The following is a 21,070-nucleotide window of genomic DNA, read 5'->3' on the forward strand; positions in this document are numbered from 1 at the left end:
AGTGTCCTGGAGGTGCCAGGCTGGCACAGGGCAGCCTGGGCAGTGCCACAGCCAGGCTCCCACAGCACAGGGGCTCCGTGGTGCTCACTGTGGACAAGGGGACAGGGTCAGTGCCATGGGGACATCCTGGGGACATCCTGGGCTGCAGAGCCCCCGCCCTGAGCCGGGCTCAGCCCAGGCAGGGCAACCACAATGCCCAAAATGGGGCTGCTCCACTGCCAGGGCACCCAGAGCCCCAGGATCCCAAACTGGGACTGCTCCATTCCCAGGGCACCCAAATCCAGCACCCAGACTGGCACAGCTCCACTGCCAGGGCACCCAGAGCCCCAGGATCCCAAACTGGGACTGCTCCATTCCCAGGGCACCCAGACACCCAGGACACCTTTAAACCCAAGAAGGGCACTGGGTGGGATTTGAGGTCCCTTTGATCCCCAGAAGGGCACTGGGTGGGATTTGAGGTCCCTTTATACCCAAAAAGGGCACTGGGTGGGAGTTGAGGTCCCTTTGAGCCCAAAAAGGGCACTGTGAGGGATTTGAGGTCCCTTTCAGCCCCAAAAAGGGCACTGGGTGAGATTTGAGGTCCCTGGGTGGGATTTGAGGTCCCTCTCAGCCCAAACCATGCCAGGATTCCACGGGATCAAGGACAATCAAACCCCAACAGACACAGTGACAACGCCCTGGCTCCTGCCACCCCCTCCCCACACCCCAGCCCTGGCAGGGCCGGGAGCTGCCCAGGTGAGCAAGGAGAGGCGTCCCCCTTACCTGAGGGCCCTGGGGCTGCTCCTCCAGCTGGGGCTGAGCCGTGGCCAGCCCTGCCTGGCCCAGGGTGCCCACGCGGCCGGGCTGTCCCCGCAGTGTCACCGTGATGGTGGCCGGTGCCTTGAGGCCTGCAGAGCACACAGAGATGTTCCTGAGACACAGGGATGGTGGAGGCCACCTCCAAGCAGGGCTCAGAGGGGCCTCTTGGGGAGCACCAGCCCACAGAGCAGGAGGAGCTTTGGGACAAAAGCTCCAGGTACCAGCACCTCCCTCCCTCCCTCCCTGTGGGAATCCACAAAATCAGAGGGTTTGGGAAAGCTGCACAGAACTGTGAGCAGAGCTAAGCACAGCCATGACATTGGTCAGCAGAAGAATTATTTAAACAGTGGAAAAGCACAAATAGAATAATGGTCTGTGTATTAATGCTTGTCTGAATAGCTCTCTAAGCTACAAAAGTTTATCTAGAGAGACATTAGGAAGGTTAAAGCTTAATAATGGAGCTCTGTGTGTTGAGGCTCACAAGCAGGGATTGTATTCAAAATCAGCAAGCGTTGTTTAACCAAAGGTACCTGTGCTCATGGTGACTGGATGGAACTACTGTCAATATAGAATATATACTATACAGATATAAATACTATCAGTGTGCTTTTGCTTTGTGGGATTGGTCAGGAAGTTTATAAAGTGAGTTGTAACATGAAGTGTTTTGGCCTGCTGCCTGGGATGTGAGCTGCTGGCATCCTCCCATTGTCACAACCACGGAATGAGAGCGATGCTGGAAAACCCAACAGCTCGAGGCGCGTTCAGCAGCAGCCCCGTGCCGCTGGTGTGTGTAAATAACCCCCCGTGCGTGGCACTGACCTGCAGCCTGGTTGGAGATGTGGGCCAGCCCTGGCAGGCTGCTGGCCAGCTTGGCCAGCCCCCCATTGCTCAGCAGCTGCTGGATGGCCGTGGGCTTGCTGCCGGCCGAGGCGCCCAGCGCCAGCGAGGCGGCCACGGGGATGGTGCGAACCACGGGGCCCGTGGAGTCTGTGCTGAGGGCAGCCAGGCTCTGCAGGGCTGCAGGGGCCTTGAGGGCTGAGCTCTGCAGGGAGAGAGGGCAAACTGAGCTCTGCAGGGCTGCAGGGGCCTTGAGGGCTGAGCTCTGCAGGGAGAGAGGGCAAACTGAGCTCTGCAAGGGCCTTGAGGGCTGAACTCTGCAGGGAGAGAGGGCAAACTGAGCTCTGCAGGGAGAGAGGGCAAACTGAGCTCTAGAGGGGCCTTGAGGGCTGAGCCCTGCAGGGATAGAGGGCAAACTGAGCTCCTGCAAGGCCAGGCTGAGCTCTGCAAGGCCAGAGTCAGCCCTGAGCTCTTCAGGCCCAGGCCAGGCTGGGATGGCCACTCCCCTCTCCAGCAGAACCTTTGGGGGGTCCCACACTTCTCCAGGCAGGGCTGGTCCTGGGGGATTTGCCCTTCCCAGCCTGGAACTCTGAGTGGGACCCTGAGAGGCACCAGGGTGGCTTTTCCCAGGGAATGAGCACTGATCCCAGGGAATGGTCACTGATCCCAGGGAATGGTCACTGATCCCAGGGAATGGCCACTGATCCCTCCTGGAACTCTGAGTGGGACCCTGAGGGTTCCCAGAGTGGCTTTTCCCACTGACCCCTCGCTGCACACACACAGCTCCTCACAGAGCCCCTCAGGAGCACCCAGAGCCAGCCCTGGTCTCCCACCCAGAGCCTCCCCTGCCCCGTGGGCTCTGCAGGGGCTCCTCACCTGCACAGGGGAGCCGGTGGCCGTGCTGGGGGCCAGGCTGGAGGCCTTGGTGCCCATGTCCTGCAGGCTGAAGCTCAGCCCCTGGAGCAGGCTGCTGGCAGAGGCTGCTCCTGAAAACCCAGGGAAGGACAGGGTCAGCCTGGGAGGGGTCACCAGCACCAAATTCCGGGGCTGCAGAGCTGTTCTTCAACCTGAGGGCACTGGGGATCCTCCCACAGCCCGGTTATGGGATCAGGGAGTGTCCTGAGTGCGAAGGGACCCACTGGCATCATCCAATCCGGCCCTGGGAGCCTGCACAGCACCCCAAAATCACCCCTGGGAGCCCTACAGACACCCCAAAATCCACCCTGGGACTCTGCACAGACACCCCAGAATCCAAAGGCTCCTGGAGCTCTGGCAGCCTCGGGGCTGTGCCCATTCCCTGGGCAGTGCCCAGCACCCTCTGGGGACAGACCCTTTCCCAAATCCCACCCCAACCTCCTCCCCTTTGGGGACACACCCTTTCCCAAGCCCCCCGAGGCTCCCCAGCCCCGGTGAGCCCCTCTCCCGTACCTGGCAGCGCGGCGGGCGGGGCGGGCAGGCCGTGCCCACCGCTGGCCACCAGCCGGCTCTGCAGGGCGTGGAAGGCGCTGGGGCCGGAGCCGCTGCCGCCGCTGGGGAGGCCGGGCTGGGCCGGGCTCAGCGAGGCCTCGGGGCCGGAGCTCAGCCTGGAAGGGAAGGGTTGGCACAGAGGGCTGAGGGCTGGCACAGAGCTGGCACACAGAGCCGGCACTGACCGCACAGCCAGGGCTGGGAAAAACCCTAAACATCATCAGTGCCAACAGAGGCTTCCAGGGCAGCAGCCAAATCCAAGGATTTCCAAAGTGGGAGAGAGCTTGGTGGCTGTGGTCAGCTCCCAGGGTCACCCTGCCCCAAAGGCACCGAGCCTGCAGGGCACTGTCCCCGCCTAAAGCCCACTTTTTATTTATTTAAATTTTAATTTAATAAATATTTTTAAAACTTGATACATATATTAAAAATTTATATATATAATATATATTTTATATGTATATAAATAAATATATATATTTATATACATATAGATATATATTATATATACTTTATATATATAATATATATTATATATTATATATTATATATTATATATGTATATTTATTATATATTATATATTATATTATATAATTTTTTATTTATAAAATAAATTTTATTTACTTGAAACCAGCTCTTCATAATATATATAATATATTATATATATTATATATAATATATATAATATATTATATATAATATATATAATATATATAATATATATAATATATATAATATATTATATATAATATATATAATATATATAATATATATATAATAAATTTTATTTACTTGAAACCAGACAGAACTTAAAGACAGAACTTCTGCCAAAGCCACCACAAAGAGAGAGAAACAAACCTGAGGTTGGGAGAGCACAGCAGCCGCAGCCACAGCACCTCCACTCCCAGGCCCCAATGGAGCTTCCAGGAGCCCCAGAGCCTCCCCCATGCCAGAAAGCTCCACGTGCAGGACAGAAAGACCCCAAAACCCCCAATTCCCACTCACTTGGGGGTGGAGAGCAGCCCCGAGAGCTCCTTGGTGCTGGGCACGGCCTGGCCCAGGGGCAGCGGCTTCCCGGACACAACTGCAAAACAAAAGGGACAAAGCTCAGCTCCTGTGCCCACAAACCCTCTGGGATCCCCTTTTCCAGTCCCCAGAGCATCTCCTGCAGGAATCCCAGACTGGGAGGAGCAAAATCCAGTTAGAACACAGGAAATACGGAATTGCAGAGGCAGGAGGGAAGGAATCGCCTCCCAAAATCCCTGAGGAGCCTCAGGCCCTGCCACCAAAGGCAAATCTCTCTCCTCAAGGTTCTCTCCACTATTCCCCTCCTGTTCCATGGATGGATTGCTGGGATCTGGGTGATTTTGTAAGGATTTTGTAAGGATTCTTGCTTCAAGACACTTTACAAAATACACAGGGATGCGACAAGCCACGGAATTTGTTCATTTGTTTATTGCAGCACTGGGGGATAGATACAACTGCATTCCTTCCTTGTGCATTCCTCCTGGCAAAGAGGCAACTCTTGTTTGGGTTCATGTTTACTTCTGCAACTCATTTCCTTTCTGTGGAAAGAAGTAAAGTTGGGAAAATTAAAAACTAAAATTAAAAAGATTGATTGCGGAAAGCAGAGCTTTTCAAAGCTGCCAGAAGACGAAGCGAAACCTTCCAGAAGGATGTGGATTTGTGTCCTGTGGCAGGAAGACGGAGCCCAGCAGCTCCTCCTGGGCATTTTCCAGGTGCAGAGGCAGGATGGGATTTGCTGGGATGGGGATCCCAGGGGTGCCTGGCACACTCCAGCCCAGGGGAGGGCACAGAGGGAGCAGCTTCACCACGATCCCTCAGGCAGCAGCAGGGTCAAGGGGAGAGGAACATGGAGAGAGGGGTCCAGCAGGACCAGCAGCACCAGCACCCTGCTCCCAGTAACACCAGCAACACCAGAACCCTGCTCCCAGCAGAACCAGAACCCTGCTCCCAGCAGGACCAGAACCCAGCAGAACCAGAACCCTGCTCCCAGCAGGACCAGAACCCTGCTCCCAGCAGGACCAGAACCCAGCAGAACCAGAACCCTGCTCCCAGCAGCTCCAGTGTCCATCCTGCCCCCAGCAGCAGCTCCAGGCCTCCAGAGGAAGGTGCCTGACCAGAGGGAGGTGCAGGATCCCCTCCCAGCTCCAGGCTGTTTCCAAGGCCGTGGAAAAAACGGCTCCTGCCAAGCCACTGACACCTGGAGTGTCCACATTTCCCTGCAGCTAAATCCTCCAAAAAGCAGGGCCAGGACAAAGCAGCGCTAGGAGACAAAGCAGGGCCCAGGAGACAAAGCAGGGCCCAGGAGACAAAGCAGGGCCCGGGAGACAAAGCAGGGCCCGGGAGACAAAGCAGGGCCCGGGAGACAGCAGGGCTAAGCTAAAGCCAGGGCTAAGCTAAAGCCAGGACTAAGCTAAAGCCAGGACTAAGCTACAGCCAGGACTAAGCTACAGCCAGGACTAAGCTACAGCCAGGACTAAGCTAAAGCCAGGACTAAGCTAAAGCCAGGACTAAGCCAAAGCCAGGACTAAGCTAAAGCCAGGACTAAGCTAAAGCCAGGACTAAGCTAAAGCCAGGACTAAGCTAAAGCCAGGCCTAGCAAAGCACAGCTCCCCCCAGCAGGCCCTGCAGTGCCACAGCCAGGTGCCAACTCACTTTCAGCCTGGGTGCTCAGGGCTGCTCCGGTGCCCGTGGCATCGCCGTGGGACACAATGGTCACCTTGATTTTGGCTCGTTTGGAGGCCTTGGTGCACGCAGGGCTCGGGCTGGGGCTCTGCTGCCTCTTCAGCTGCTCTCTGCCATCACCTCTGAGAGCCCCCTCCGAGGGCTGGGGGGCTGCTGGAACTGGGGGACACAGAAGGGGCTCCTGGAGTGCCCGGGGTGCTTGGGGTGCCAGCAGGGGAACGTGCCCATGCAGCTCCTCTGTGCCAGCCTGCACAGGAACCCTCTGAGAGCACAGAGCAGGATGCGCTGCCAGGTTCTGCACAGCTGCCTCAGCCCCACGGGGGCATTTGCACCCCAAAATGCTGGGTGAGCCCCTCAGCAGCCCTGCTGGCCAGGGAGGGACAAGGGGAGGGTTTGCAGCACAGAGGGTCAGAGCTGCAGCTCCAGCACAGAGGATCCCCCAGGTCCCCTCCAGGAGCTGGGCAGGGCTTGAGAGGCACCAAGCAAAGCCAAGGAGGTGCAGCAGCAAAGCATCCATCAGAACCTTTCCAAAGCCATCCCTGATCCATCAGAGCCTTCCCAAAGTCATTCCTGATCCATCAGAGCCTTCCCAAAGCCATTCCTGATCCATCAGAACCTTCCCAAAGTCATTCCCGATCCATCAGAACCTTTCCAAAGCCATTCCTGATCCATCAGAGCCTTCCCAAAGCCATCCCTGATCCATCAGAACCTTCCCAAAGTCATTCCCAATCCATCAGAGCCTTCCCAAAGCCATTCCTGACCCATCAGAACCTTTCCAAAGCCATTCCTGATCCATCAGAGCCTTCCCAAAGTCATTCCTGATCCATCAGAACCTTCCCAAAGTCATTCCTGATCCATCAGAGCCTTCCCAAAGCCATCCCTGATCCATCAGAGCCTTCCCAAAGCCATCCCTGATCCATCAGAGCCTTCCCAAAGCCATCCCTGATCCATCAGAACCTTCCCAAAGTCATCCCTGATCCATCAGAACCTTCCCAAAGCCATCCCTGATCCATCAGAACCTTCCCAAGGCCATCCCTGATCCATCAGAACCTTCCCAAAGTCATCCCTGATCCATCAGAACCTTCCCAAAGCCATCCCTGATCCATCAGAACCTTCCCAAGGCCATCCCTGATCCATCAGAACCTTCCCAAGGCCATCTCTGATCCATCAGAACCTTCCCAAGGCTATCAAGGATCCATCAGCAAAGCCTGAGATTTATCCCTGGGGGCAGGAGGAGCTCAGCAAAGCTGAGATTTATCCAGGAGGAGCATGAGGAGCAAAGCCTGAGATCTGTGCTGGCAAAGAGGGCCCTGAGCTGGAGCTCCAAGGAGCAGAGAAGCACAAAGCAGGGGACAAGGGGACGAGGGGACACACCAGGGACACAGCCCCAGAGGAAGAGGAGGATGATGGAGGAAGGCAGCAGAGACAGAGAGGAGGAGGCAGACAGGCAGAGCCAGTGAGGAGATACTCACCAAGGAGACAGGAGGAGGTGCCAGGAGGAAGAGCTTTCCTCACCAGCATGTTTTGTTTCAGAAAAGCAGCAAAGTGAGCTGAAATGAATCAGAGAGAATCACAGGATCACAGCCAGGCTCTGCAGGGCACAGGGGCTCTGGGGACACTGAGAGGGGACCCTGGAGCAGGCAGAGCTCCAGACAGGACAGATCCAGCTGTGGGAGCACATCCTGGGGGTCTCATTCCAACAGAGAGCCTGACACAGCCAGGGGGATGGAGAGAGAACAGGGCTGGGCTGGGCTGGGCTGAGCCAAGGACCTGAGAGCAGCTGGAGATGAGAGCCAGCAGGGCCCTGAACGGCTCCAGATGGGAATCACCATGGCATTCCCAAGAAAATCAGGCACCAGGAATCACCTCAGCATTCCTGACAGAACCAGGCACTGGGAATCACCACAGCACTCCTGACAGAACCAAGCACCAAGAATTACTACCCCTGGTTTTATTCCCAATCAAACCAGGCACCAGGACACAGCTCCTGCGTCCCCTGGGTCACCTGGGAAGTGCCTCCCTCAGGAGCACAACCCTTCAATCCCTGGGCTGAGGAATGAGGGCAGATCCAAGCTCCAGCTTCCCCCTGGAGCCCATCCCTGAGCCAGGAGGGATGTGCAGGGTCACAGCTGCAGGTGACACTGCTGCAGGTGACAATGGTGGATGTGCAGGGTCACAGCTGCAGGTGACAATGGTGGATGTGCAGGGTCACTGCTGAAGCTGACACCTGTCCAGGTCTGTCCTGAGCACAGCAAGGAAGGAAAGGAGGATGCAGAGCCATCCCTCAGGTGCTGCTGGAGTTTGCCAGGAGGGATCTTCAGCCACAAAAGCACTCCCTGAACTGCCAAAGTTCACCAAACTCAACGTTTTTAACCAAAACCACAAAACCCCACAGCTCAAGCTGGTTCCTTCTCCACAGCAGGTTTTTCACAGGATGGTTCTGGAACTCCCCAAATCTCAGTTTCCACCTCAATTCAACAGCCTCAATCATCTCCTGAGCACCTTCAGGGTGTCCCCAGGCAGCCCTGAAGGAGACACCAGCCCTGGGTGTCCCAAAAGGATCAGAGCACATGGCTACAGGGTCAGCCAGAGACAGAATCCTTCCCATTTCCAACAGCAGCAAGGCTCCAGAAGCTGCAGAAACCCAATTCCAACCCTCCAGCAGAGACAGGAGCTCAGCTGCAGAGAAAGCTGCCATGAGGAGCTTGGAATTCAACACAGGACAGAGAAAACAAAACCCTACACAGGTCCAGAGAGAGAGAGAACCCAAAACTGCACAGGACAGAGAAAATAAAAACCTACACAGGTCCAGAGAGAGAGAGAACCCAAAATTGCACAGGACAGAGAAAATAAAACCCTGCACAGGTCCAGAGAGAGAAAACCCAAACTGCAGCAGCTGGAAGGGTGGGGAAGGTGCAGGAGTTACCTTGTGCCTGCTTGTGGCTCAGGACAGGGTCGGGCCTGGGCACCTGCCTCCTCTGCAGCTGCGTGGGGCACACCTGGCTGGGCTTGGGCAGCGCCAGCGCGGCCACCTTGGCCTTGGGGCTGGACGTGGGGCTGCTGGACACGCTGGACAGGTCCTGCAGGGACAGACGGACACTCAGCCCAGGCTGCTGGGGCACCCTGGGCACTCATTCCCCTCTCTGTGAGAATCTGGGAGTTTACAGGCTGGGAAAGACCTTCAGGATCAAGTGCCATCGTCACCACCAAGCCCTGTGCCCAGGGCCACACCCAGCTGAGCTTTGAACACCCCAGGGTGGTGACTCCACCAGCCTGTGCCAAAGCTTCCCATGAGACAATTTTCCCAAATCTCTCATCCAAACCTGCCCTGAGGCCCTGGGTATCCTCTCACCTCCCTCTCCCAAAGCTCAGCACAGATTTGGGGATTTAATTTTCCAAATCTCTCACCTAAACCTATTCCTGAGGCCACATTCCCCAGGTACCCTCTCACTCTCTACTCCCAAAGCTCAGCACGGATTTGAGGGGATTTAATTTTCCAAATCTCTCACCTAAACCTCTTCTCTGAGGCCACATCCCCTGGGTACCCTCCCGCCTCCCTCAGCACAGATCTGGGACGTTCTGGCGGCCCAAACCCCCCCTGTGTGCCCACGCCCAGCTGGCATCAGGCTGGGAGGAGCCCCCACCTCGGAGCCCGAGGGTGAGGCTGGCACTTTGGCCGCAGGGGAGGCGGGCCTGCTGCTCCTCTCGGGCAGCTCGAAGGACAGGTCCCGCCGGCCGCACTCGCGGGGCTTCTTCTTCCTCTCGGCGTCCAGGTCGCGCGGCTCCGAGCCCGAGTGGCTCTCGGCACGGGTCAGCACCCCCGTCAGGAAGTCTGCAATCTCATCCTGGGGATTTTGGGGAGAAACACTGGGATTCAGGGCCGGGCAGGTGCCTGAGCAATGCATCTCCACGGCTCCAAGCAAGGAAATGAGGCGTTCCCAAGGGGGGTACGTGGGTGAGGATCTGTGGGTTTGGAATTCTGCAGGAAACCCCCAAAAGCTCGCAGAGAGATGTGGATTTCTCAGTGAAGCTCACAAAGCACTGATTTAGGACTTGTGGGAAAAAAAATCACAGTGGTTTCTCCCAAAATGCTGCTGCTCCCCCAAGCAGATGTGCTGGGACACTCAGGAAACTGCTCAGGTTAAGGGGCACCCCCAGGATCTCACACCTCCCTTCCAAACCCCCCTGAGGAGAAGATTCCCACCAATCCAATCCAATCCAATCCAGCCCTGCTGTAACCTGGGACACTCCAGCACTGCCTCCTTCCTTCTCCTGATCCCTGTGGGTACCTGGATGCACCTGTCCACCATGCTCTGGGTCAGGCCTTCTGCCTTCTTTTTGGCTTTGCTTATCCTGGGGGAAAAAAAAAGAACCAAACCAGGTGGAAATCCACACTTTTCCACGAGCATCCTTCACCTGATGAGGACAAAGATCCTTCCTGCAACTCCCCAAAGCATTTTGCAAAGCCAACCTGACATTTCAGGGCTCTGCCTTCATACCCAGTGTCAGTTTAAGGGTTTTTTTTTCCTCTCCCTTATGGATTTTCACTGCTAGAGATCCCTGACTCCTGTGATGCTCCAGAAGCTCCTCTGTGCTGCTGGGTGCAGCCCTAAATAGAGCCCAGCCCTAAACTGAGCCCAGCCCTAGGTCAGGCCCATTCCCATACAGGTTTTTCCTGCAGTTATCCCCATCACACACAAGTCTGGAGTACTCCCATGCAACTCCCACCTTGTTCCAACACCAGATTTGGGGTTGGCACCCCCATGGTGCTGCCCAGAATGCCCAGGAGGACAGAGCCCAGCTGGCAGAGCCTCACCTGAGGTTGTCATCTGCTCCTCCCACCACCACCAAGCTGTTGTCTGCCCGGATCTTCTCCCTGAAATCCTCCATGGCCTCCACGTTGCACTGCAGGGAGTTCTGCCCGATGACGAAGAGCACCGGGGTCTTCATCTCCAGCAGGGGATCGTCCACATCCTGCAAGGGGCAGGGATGGAGCTGCAACCCCGGGGTGGGGCTGAGGAGCTCCCAGGGGGGAGGCCCAAAGGGATTTACTGAGGCCAGAGGGGAATTCTGCTCAATCTGCAGAAAATGGAGCCTTTCCTTCCAAAGAGATTCCACTGCCCCCAGGGAAGGAGCCACTTCCCAGCCTGGCTGTGTCACCAGTCCCTGCCCAGTCACACCCAAAAGGGACAAATGTGGGCTCTGTGGAAGTGGCACAGAAAGTGAGGGACACAGGACAGGGATAATGAGGGACACAGGACAGGGATAATGAGGGACACAGGACAGGGATAATGAGGGACACAGGACATGGAAAACAAGGGACAGAGGACAGGGATAATGGAGCCAGGACATGGATAAAGGGGGACACAGGACAGGGATAAGGAGGGACACAGAAAGTGAGGGACACAGGACAGGGATAAAGGAACCAGGACAGGGATAAGGAGGGACACAGGACAGGGATAAGGAGGGACACAAATAACAAGGGATACAGGACAGGGATAAGGGAGCCAGGACAGGGAAAAAGAAAATGAGGGACACACGACAGGGATAAGGGAACCAGGACATGGATAAAGGGGGACACAGGACAGGGATAAAGAGGGACACAGGACAGGGATAATGGAGCAGGACAGGGATAAGGAGGGACACAGGCCATGGATAACAAGGGATCCAGGCCATGGATAATGATGGATTCCCCATGGATAATAATGGACACAGGCCACGGATAATGAGGGATCCAGGCCACGGATAATGAGGGATCCCCCATGGATATTGATGGACACAGGCCACGGATAATGATGGATCCAGGCCTCAGGAAGGAGCTCCAAACCCCCACCACAGCAGAGACAAGCCCAGAGCACTCCTCACACAGCCATGGATCGAGAATCCCACCAGGGCTGCTACAGCTCCTCCTCTGAGAGCAACAGCTGCTCCAAACAACAGTCACACCCACATTCTCCCAAAAAAATCAGCCAATTATCCAGGAACCATCCCACAGAAAAAGACAAGCAGAGCTCTTCAAGCAGCTCCATCTGGTCCTTACCCCCCTGGGGCCGTCCACGGTGAGCAGTGGGAAGCCAAGGCACACGACAGCAGTGACATATTCCATCACAGAAACCTGGGCAGGGAGAGAGCAGTCAGGGACACATCCCATCAGCCAGCATCCCCAGAGCCCAGCAGGGACACATCCCATCCCAGGTGAGCATCCCCAGAGCCCAGCAGGGACACATCCCATCAGCCAGCATCCCCAGAGCCCAGCAGGATGAGTCCAGCAGGGACACATCCCATCCCATCCCAGGGCAGCATTCCCAGAGCTCAGCACATCCCAGGAATGAAGGCTGCTTTGCCAGGCCCCTGCCAGGCACAGACAGACCTTAATAGCAACACCTTGGTAATTAACACCGTGATTAAATGACTCAAATTGCAGAGGGCCCATGACACAGAGGTCAAAGCCAGGCCCTGAAATGGGCACAGGGACAGAGAGAACCCCAGCAGTCACTGAAGCCCAGCTCGGAGCTGAGGCTGCCAAGGGGCTCTGGAGAATCACAAAACCCTGGAATGGTGTGGGAAGGACCTTGGAGCCCACCCCACCCCACCCCTGCCATGGCAGGGACACTTCCCAGGATGGAGCAAGGACACAGAGCAGCGGGGCACTCACGTGACAGGCCACCAAGGCACCCGTGTTCCACCCGATCAGGATGATCTGCTTGTGCGAGAAGTGGTTGTGGATCTGTGGGACACAAAGCACAGCTGGAGAGCTGCGACAGACACCGGCACGATGCCCGGGGTGGCACTGGGGGCAGGGGGCACAGGGGGCACCTCCTGCTGTCCTCACCTCGGCCACCTTGCCCCTGACGGCGCCGATCATGTGCTCCAGGCACTGCAGCACCCCCACCCCGCTGCCGTTGTTCAGCAGGGACGTGGCGATGGGGATCACCTGCGAGGGAAAGGGACATCAGGGACAGCCAGCGGGGCTGGGGACAGCAGGGACAGCCAGCGGGGCTGGGGACAATGGCAGAACCAGCCAGCAGGACTGGGGACAATGGCAGAACCAGCCAGCAGGGCTGGGGACATCAGGGACAGCCAGCGGGGCTGGGGACAATGGCAGAACCAGCCAGCAGGACTGGGGACAGCATCGGGAACCCCACAGATCCAGACCTAAAAGGGCAGCCCTACAGAAGAACCCCAGAGGAACCCCACAAATTCCCAGCCCCACAGAGGAACCCCACAGAGCCAGCCCCACAGAGGAACCCCAGAGACCCAGCCCCACAGAGGAACCCCAGAGGAAGCCCACAGCTCCGGCCCCACAGAGGAAGCCCACAGATCCAACCCCACAGCTCCAGCCCCACAGCTCCAGCCCCACAGACCTTTCCCAGGCAGGAGAGCTGCGACTGCCAGAAGCGGTGCCGCCGGGACGTGGGGAACAGGGAGTTGGCGGGGCCAGAGGAGGCGATGAGGATCAGGGGGGATCCGGGCAGTTTGCTCTGCAAGGTCCAACAGGAGCCTGTCAGGGACAGCAGCGCCCCCAGGAAGGGCCTCCCTGCCCCACAGGGAAAGAACTTGCACAGCTCTTTAATTGTCTTCCCAAGCCAAAGCTCCCGTGGGATAACCAGGAGAATTTCTCCAACAGAAGGGACTCTCCTTTCTGAGGGACAGCTCTGGTCTCTGCTCCCTGGCACAGGGACAGGATCCAGGGAACGGCTGGAGCTGAACCAGGGCAGGCTCAGGGTGGGATTTGGGAAAGGTTCTGTCCCCAGAGGGTGCTGGGCACTGCCCAGGGAATGTGCACAGCCCTGAGGCTGCTGGAGCTCCAGGAGCCTTTGGATTTTGGGGTGTCTGTTCAGGGCTCCCAGGGTGGATTTTGAGGTGTCTGTTCAGGGCTCTCAGGGTGGGATTCTGGGGTGTCTGTGCAGGGCCAGGGGTTGGATTGATGATCCTGCTGGGTCCTTTCCATTCAGGTGTAAATCAGGGGCAGAGGAGCCCAGGGAAAGGACAGAGGCAGAGGATGGGGAGACTGAAGCTGCCACGGGACCCCCACACCCCCAGGACACTCACTGGCTTATTATGGGACAGGACACCCACAGCTGGGTCCCAGGGTCTCTTGAGCAGCAGGGACAGCGCCTCAGCCCCTGCTGCTCCTGTCTTGGCCGTGGAGGAGAGCAGCATCCTGTCAATCAGTGCAGGGATCTGCAAACAGAGACCAGGAGGAGTGAGAAAACACATCCAAACCACGGGAAAACAATTCCAGCCTCTCCCCCTCCAGCTGTGCCAGCCAAGCCTCCCCCTGCCCTTATCACCTTTCCCTTGAGGGTCTGCAGGGCATCCAGATATGCAGCCAGCACGGGCAGGCTCAGGGTCTCCACCAGCGTGGTGTGGAGCCACTGGATGAGCTTGGTGTCCCAGTTGACGCTGGCCAGGGCCTGGCGCACCCTGCGGGCACATTTATCCACGGCAATCCTCCTCAGCACGGGCTCGTTGCAGGCCTGCAAGGAGGAATTCCCAAAAAACAGTTCAGGGGAAGGAGGATGGAGCGTGGCACTGCAGCCCCATCCCCAAGGAAAGGTCAGCTCCAGAAGCCTTTGGATACTGGGGTGTCTGTGCCGGGCTCCCAGGGGTTGCACTGATGATCCCAGTGGATCCTTCCAGCCCAGGACATTCCATGATCCCACAAAACCCACAAAGCCCAAGCCCCCTGCTCCTCAAAGCCACCCCAGTTCCCAGGGTGACCAGCCCAGGCTTTGTGGCAAGGGCAGAGCCCAGCCCCTCTCACCCCCTCGTTGGCCAGGCGGGCCAGCCTGTCCGACTGCAGCGCTTTGTGGATCTTGTTGAACAGTTTGTTCTGGGCCATGGTCCAGCCCGTCCTGCGGGGACAGACACAGCGGGGTCACCCACAAACCCACCAAGGCATTCCTGCTTCCTCTGCCCTGGAACTGCCACCCCACCTGCTGATGTGCTCCTCCCAGCCTGGACTCCTATTCCCTGGAATTGCCAGCTTGGATCCCCTTTCTCTGCAATTCCCAGCCCAGATTCTCTGGCCTTCCCAGCTATTCCCAGCCTGGATTCCCCACCATTCCCACCTGTTGACGTGCTCCTCCCAGCCCATATTTCCTGCCTTTCCCTGCCATTCCCAGCCTGGATTCCCTAGCATTTCCAGCCTAGATTCCCTGCTGTTTCCTGCCATTTCCAGTCCGGATTCCACAGCATTCCTGGCCCACATTCCCATTCCCACCCCATATTCCATGGCATTCCCGGCCCACATTCCCATTCCCAGCACATATTCTCACCTGTTGATGTGCACCTCCCAGCCCATATTCCCAAGCATTCCCAGCCCCTATTCCCAAGCATTCCCACATCCCCACCTGTTGACGTGCTCGTCCCAGCCCCTATTCCCAGGCATTCCCATCCCATATCCCCACCTGTTGACGTGCTCCTCCCAGCCCCTATTCCCAGGCATTCCCATCCCATATCCACACCTGTTGATGTGCTCCTCCCAGCCCCTATTCCCATTCCCAGCCCCTATTCCCAATCCCACGTCCCCACCTGTTGATGTGCTCCTCCCAGCCCCTATTCCCATTCCCAGCCCCTATTCCCATTCCCATCCCATATCCCCACCTGTTGATGTGCTCCTCCCAGCCCCTATTCCCATTCCCAGCCCCTATACCCATTCCCATTCCCAGCCCCTATTCCCATTCCCATCCCATATCCCCACCTGTTGACATGCTCCTCCCAGCCCCTATTCCCATTCCCAGCCCCTATACCCATTCCCAGCCCCTATACCCATTCCTATTCCCCACCTGTTGACGTGCTCCTCCCAGCCCCTATTCCCAGCCCCCATTCCCATTCCCAGCCCCTATTCCCATTCCCCACCTGTTGACGTGCTCCTCCCAGCCCCTATTCCCATTCCCAGCCCCTATTCCCGTTCCCATTCCCATTCCCGTTCCCATTCCCACTCCCCACCTGTTGACGTGCTCCTCCCAGTCGTCGGGCGGCGGCGGCGCGTCGGCGTCGGTGCGGGCGAACATGACGTGCCGCTCGCACTCGTTCATCACGCTCCGCGCCTTCTGGTTGTCGTACAGCGGCACCGGCGTCGGCGTCACCGTCTCCACGTCGATGGGGACGTCGGCCTCCCTGCCACCCACACGGGGGTGAGCGCAAGGATGGGGCACCCCCATGGGGGCATCCTGGGGGTTTGGGGGATCCCGGGGCTTGGGCAGCGCTCCCAGGGTGGGACTGACCCAGGGGTCTTGGTATTTATGGGCCACCAAACCAAGCACTTTGGACACCCCAAACAGACCTCTGGACCCCCAAATCAAACCTATCCTGGACCCCCAAACCGATCTCCCTGAAGCACCAAACCAGGCATCCTGGACCATCAAACCTAGAGCCCCAAACTGAGCCCCTGGAGCCCCAAACTGATTCTGTTGGAGCCCACAAATGAGGGCCCCTGGAACCCCAAACCATGGTGCCTGAACACCCCAAACTGAGACCTCTGGACCCCCTAACTAAACCTATCCTGGACCCCCAAACCGATCTCCCTGACACCCCAAACCAAGCATCCTGGACCATGAAACCTAGAGCTCCAAACTGAGACTGCTGGAGCCCATAAATGATGGCCCCTGGAACCCCAAATCACGGCCCCTGGACACCCCAAACTGAGACCTCTGGACCCCCTAACTAAACCTATTCTGGACCCCCAAGCCAATCTCCCTGAAGCACCAAACCAAGCATCCTGGACCATCAAACTTAGAGCTCCAAAACAGACCCCTGGAGGCCCAAACTGAGACTGCTGGAGCCCACAAATGACGGCCCCTGGAACCCCAAACCATGGTGCCTGAACACCCCAAACTGAGACCTCTGGACAACCCAAACCAAGACCCCGCACTGCCCCCCTCACCCATCAGGGTCCCCAGTTTCCCCCTCACAATTCCCCCACTCGCCCTTATGACCACCCCCAGCCCACAGGACCTCCCAGCTCCTCCCTCACAGCCCCGCCTCTGCCCAGCCCTCAGGACCCCTGCAGACCCCAAACGGCTCCCCCAGCCCCACAGGACCCCTCCTTTCCCCTCAAAGCACCTTAGGCCTACAGGACACCCCTCAATTTCCCCCTCAGCCTCACAAAACCCCCTCCTTTCCCTTCACAGCCTCCCTCCAGTCCCCCCTCCTCCGACCCCCTCCCGTCCCCTCCGCCGCCCGGGCTCTCACGGGGCGCTGCCGAGGTGCCTCCGCGGGGTGAGGAAGAGGAGCCGCGCGGGCCGGGCGGCGCTGGCGTCGGGGTGCGCGCTCCAGGGCTTGGCGTAGCTGTGGTCGAGGCACACCAGGTCCAGCTCCCGCTCGTGCGCCGACAGCTGCAGCAGCAGCGACGTGCCCATCCTGCGGGCCGACCACTGCAGCTCGCGCTCCCGGTCGCGATCGCGGTCCCCGGCGCGCTGCGACATGGCGGGAGCCCCGCCCCCTGCGCCCGCCCCTCACGACAGCGCCGCCGCCGCCCGTCCCTCAGCGCGCGTGCGCGGGGCGCGCTCCCGCCCCTCTTCAGTGCGCCTGCGCGGGGCGCGCCCCCGCTTCTCCTCAGTGTGCGTGCGTGGGGCGCGCTCCCGCGGAATGTCCTCGTGGGAATCAGGGAATGTCCCCGTGGGGAAAAAACCCACGGGACCATGGAATGTCCCTGGGATGTCCCCAGGAATGTCCCCTTGGGAAGGGGCACTCCAGGCTCATCCAGCCCCCGCACAGGACACGGCGCGCTCCCGCGGGGTGTCACGGGGCGTCCCGCGTGGGGACCCCTCGGGGATGCGGTTACCGGTGACAGCCCTCGCTCCACCCCACGCCGTTGGCGCTCGGACACGCCGAGCCAACCGCCGCGCTGCTGGCCAGCGGGCTGGTGGCACCTGGGGCTGGCACTGCGGGGGCGACAAACCTGCCGCCGGTGACAGCGCCTCGGGGGTGGCACACTGGTGGCACCCCCTTGGTGACAAACCTGCCGCCGGTGACAGCGCCTCGGGGGTGGCACATTGGGTGGCACCCCCTTGGTGACAAACCTGCCGCCGGTGACAGCGCCTCGGGGGTGGCACACTGGTGGCACCCCCTTGGTGACAAACCTGCCGCCGGTGACAGCGCCTCGGGGGTGGCACATTGGTGGCACCCCCTTGGTGACAAACCTGCCGCCGGTGACAGCGCCTCGGGGGTGGCACACTGGTGGCACCCCCTTGGTGACAAACCTGCCGCCGGTGACAGCGCCTCGGGGGTGGCACACTGGTGGCGCCCCCTGGTGACAAATCTGCAGTCATTACTGGTGACAGCGCCTCGGGGGTGGCGCACTGGTGGCGCCCCCTGGTGACAAACCTGCGGCCATCACGGGTGACAGCGCCTCGGGGGTGTCCCGTTGGTGGCACCCCCTCGGTGACAGCTCCGTCCCCGGTGCCAGCGCTCCGTGGCCATGCTGCGCTGCCACGTGGTCGCCGTCCACATTCCCGGGGCCACCGGCTTCGGTCCCGGTGTCCTGCTGTCCGTCTGCTTCCGAGGTACGGCGGGGTTGGGGACACCGCGGGGTGTGGGACACGCCGTGGCACAGGGTGGCGCGAGGCACCTCCCGTGTCCCCATCCTGAGGTGCCACCACCCCTCCCGTCCCTCACAGGTGTCCCCAGGAGAACCCAGGTGGTGCCTGAGGAGCGCAGCCTCACCTGGAATGAGGTGAGGTGGCCCTGGGGTGGCCCGTGGTGGCACAGGGACATGGGGTCACCCCCCTGAGCCGTGTCACCCCCGTCAGGAGCTGGTGTGGCCGCTGGACAGGTGTCCCCTGAGTGCCACGGACACGCTGGGGCTGCACCTGCGGCGTGGGGACTGCCTGCTGCCCCGGGAGTGAGTGCCAGCCCTGGGGGGACACCCCCTAACCACGGCCACCCCCTCACCAGGGCCACCCCTTCACCACGGCCACCCTCACCGTGTCCCCCCTCCCGCAGGGACCTGGGTGCCACCACGGTGTCGCTGAGCGAGCTGGTGGCCAGCCCCAGGCTGCCGATGGCCGTCAGGGACATCCCGCTGCTGGACCACCGGGAGCGGCCCACGGGGGTGAGCGCAGCCCCACAGCACCCCACAGCACCCCAGGGTGGCACTGTCCCCCTGTCACTGTCCCCTTGCAGTGCACCGTCACCCTCCGCTGCTACCACGACCTGCACGGCGCGGCTGGGGACGTCCCTGTCGCCACCGGGCACGGCCAGGTGGCCCTGGAGCCACCGGGGGTGGCACCTGAGGACAGGAAAGAGGATTTCCAGGTATGGCACTCACTGGCAGAGGGTGGCGGCCGAGGGGGTGATGTCCCCTCGTGGCCACCACGTCAGTGCCACCCCACAGGTGCGGGTGAGGGTCATCAAGGGCCGCCAGCTGCGGGGCAATGCCATCAAGCCCGTGGTGAGGGTGCAGATCGGGAGGCAGCACTTCCACAGCCGCAGCCGGAGCGGGAACAACCCCTACTTCAACGAGGTGACACCGCGGAGGGGACACGGGCACCGCCCCGTCCCTCGGCCCGTCCTCACTGCTGTCCCTTCTCCGGGTTTTCAGGTGTTCTGCCAGGATTTCCACATGGCGCCGGAGCAGCTGGTGGCACTGCCCATCCAGATCCAGGTGGGGCGGAGGGGTGGCACTGGGGGGACAGGGACAGGGACACAGGGACACAGGGACACAGGGACAGCCGCGTCCCCTTCCCTGTCCCAGGTGCTCCGTTCACCAAACATCTGCACCAAGGCCGTCATTGGCATCTTTGAGGTGAGGAGTGAGGGATTGGGATTGGGGTTTGGGAATGGTGTTTGGGATTTGGGAATGGGGGATTGGGAATGGGGTTTGGGAATGGTGTTTGGGATTTGGGAATGGGGGATTGGGAATGGGGATTGGGATTGGGGGATTGGAGTGGGGATTGGAATTTGGAATGGGGGATTGAGATTGAGGTTTGGAAATGGACGATTGGGATTGGCCTTTGGGGACTGGGGTTTGGGAATGGAGCTTGGAATTGGGGATTTGGGAATGGGGCGCTGGGAATGGGGCACTGGGAATGGGGATTTGGGAATGGGGCACTGGGAATGGGGGTTTGGGAATGGGGATTTGGGAATGGGGCGCTGGGAATGGGGGTTTGGGAATGGGGATTTGGGAATGGGGCGCTGGGAATGGGGGTTTGGGAATGGGGGTTTGGGAATGGGGATTTGGGAATGGGGCGCTGGGAATGGGGGTTTGGGAATGGGGATTTGGGAATGGGGCGCTGGGAATGGGGGTTTGGGAATGGGGATTTGGGAATGGGGCGCTGGGAATGAGTTCTCAGAGCACTCTCACCCCCTTTGCCATTCCCACAGCTCGATGTCGGCACCATCTACTCTGCCCCAGGTAATGACAGGGTTGGGGTGACACATTCGGGGTGCCACATTTTGAGCGACATTTCACACCAGCACCCCAGCTGGGGGTGAAGCCCCATTTTGGGGGAGCACCGGGCATTTTGGGGAGGTTTCAGGCGTGTCTCCGGTGGCACCGGCGAGGTGACGGCGGTGTCCCCGGTGTCCCCGGCGGGACAGGCCGCAGCCTGAGCGGGAAGTGGCTGAGCCTGCAGCACCCGCGGCACCGCGACGGCCGCTCGCAGGGCTTCCTGCAGGTCAGCCTGGTGGTGCGCCGCGCCGGGGAGCGCGCCCAGGTGAGCGCCTCGCCCTTCCTTCCCCGCGCCCCAAAACCCTCCTGGGGGTTCCCCGCGCCGTCACCTGTCCCCTCGCCATCCCCAGGAGCGGGAGGTGCCGCCGGGGGACGAGGATGTGGAGGCCAACCTGCTGCGGCCGCCGCCCTGCGCCACCACGCTGCAGATCCGCGTGTTCCGCGCCGAGGACCTGCCGCGGGGTGGGGACGCCGGGGTGTGGCGTGGGGACATCGGGAATTGGCATGGGGACACCGGGAATTGGCATGGGGACACCGAACATTGGGGTGGGGACACCGGGGTGTGGCGTGGGGACATCGGGGCGCGGGATGGGGACACTGGAATGTGGGGTGGGGACATCGGGAATTGGCATGGGGACACCGAACATTGGGGTGGGGACACCGGGGTGTGGGGTGTGGACCTTGGGGTGTGGCACGGGGACGCTGGGAAATTGGAGTGGTGACACCGGGAATTGGGGTGGGGACACCGAACATTGGGGTAGGAACATTGGGAATTGGGATGGGGACACCGGGAATTGGAATGGGGACATTGGCGTTTGTGGGGACACCAGGAATTGGCGTGGGGACACGGAGGTTTGGGGTGG

General features: G+C 59.5%; 2 protein-coding genes across 4 annotated transcripts in view; one reads left to right on the forward strand and one right to left on the reverse strand.

The window, feature by feature from the left end:
• On the reverse strand, window positions 1–17,249 carry KANSL3 (KAT8 regulatory NSL complex subunit 3). 3 transcript variants are annotated; one of them, XM_058042460.1, is made up of 21 exons: window positions 17,009–17,249; window positions 15,764–15,934; window positions 14,577–14,667; window positions 14,104–14,289; window positions 13,862–13,993; window positions 13,174–13,290; window positions 12,642–12,743; window positions 12,465–12,536; window positions 11,850–11,924; window positions 10,626–10,783; window positions 10,099–10,162; window positions 9,454–9,654; window positions 8,736–8,889; window positions 7,282–7,359; window positions 5,780–5,968; window positions 4,106–4,184; window positions 3,064–3,218; window positions 2,512–2,621; window positions 1,618–1,840; window positions 763–887; window positions 1–87 (listed from the first exon to the last, which is right to left on the reverse strand). In XM_058042460.1, exons 1-21 carry the CDS (start codon window positions 17,239–17,241, stop codon window positions 85–87), a joined length of 2,718 nt encoding a protein of 905 aa, XP_057898443.1. In that variant the 5' UTR covers window positions 17,242–17,249; the 3' UTR covers window positions 1–84. The 3 variants fall into 3 exon arrangements, with proteins under 3 accessions (XP_057898443.1, XP_057898444.1, XP_057898445.1); XM_058042461.1 differs by lacking the exon at window positions 7,282–7,359; XM_058042462.1 differs by lacking the exons at window positions 5,780–5,968; window positions 7,282–7,359.
• FER1L5 (fer-1 like family member 5) overlaps window positions 17,240–21,070 on the forward strand; it is a 23,579-nt gene continuing 19,748 nt past the window's right edge. The window contains exons 1-11 of the mRNA XM_058042322.1: window positions 17,240–17,815; window positions 18,225–18,321; window positions 18,436–18,491; window positions 18,568–18,659; window positions 18,761–18,869; window positions 18,941–19,072; window positions 19,152–19,421; window positions 19,512–19,562; window positions 20,141–20,171; window positions 20,234–20,472; window positions 20,558–20,683. Coding sequence (XP_057898305.1) covers window positions 17,240–17,815; window positions 18,225–18,321; window positions 18,436–18,491; window positions 18,568–18,659; window positions 18,761–18,869; window positions 18,941–19,072; window positions 19,152–19,421; window positions 19,512–19,562; window positions 20,141–20,171; window positions 20,234–20,472; window positions 20,558–20,683 — 1,779 coding nt within the window. The remainder of the gene's footprint in view (window positions 17,816–18,224; window positions 18,322–18,435; window positions 18,492–18,567; window positions 18,660–18,760; window positions 18,870–18,940; window positions 19,073–19,151; window positions 19,422–19,511; window positions 19,563–20,140; window positions 20,172–20,233; window positions 20,473–20,557; window positions 20,684–21,070) is intronic.

Source organism: Melospiza georgiana, chromosome 31 (assembly GCF_028018845.1).
Source record: "Melospiza georgiana isolate bMelGeo1 chromosome 31, bMelGeo1.pri, whole genome shotgun sequence".
NCBI lineage: Eukaryota > Metazoa > Chordata > Aves > Passeriformes > Passerellidae > Melospiza > Melospiza georgiana.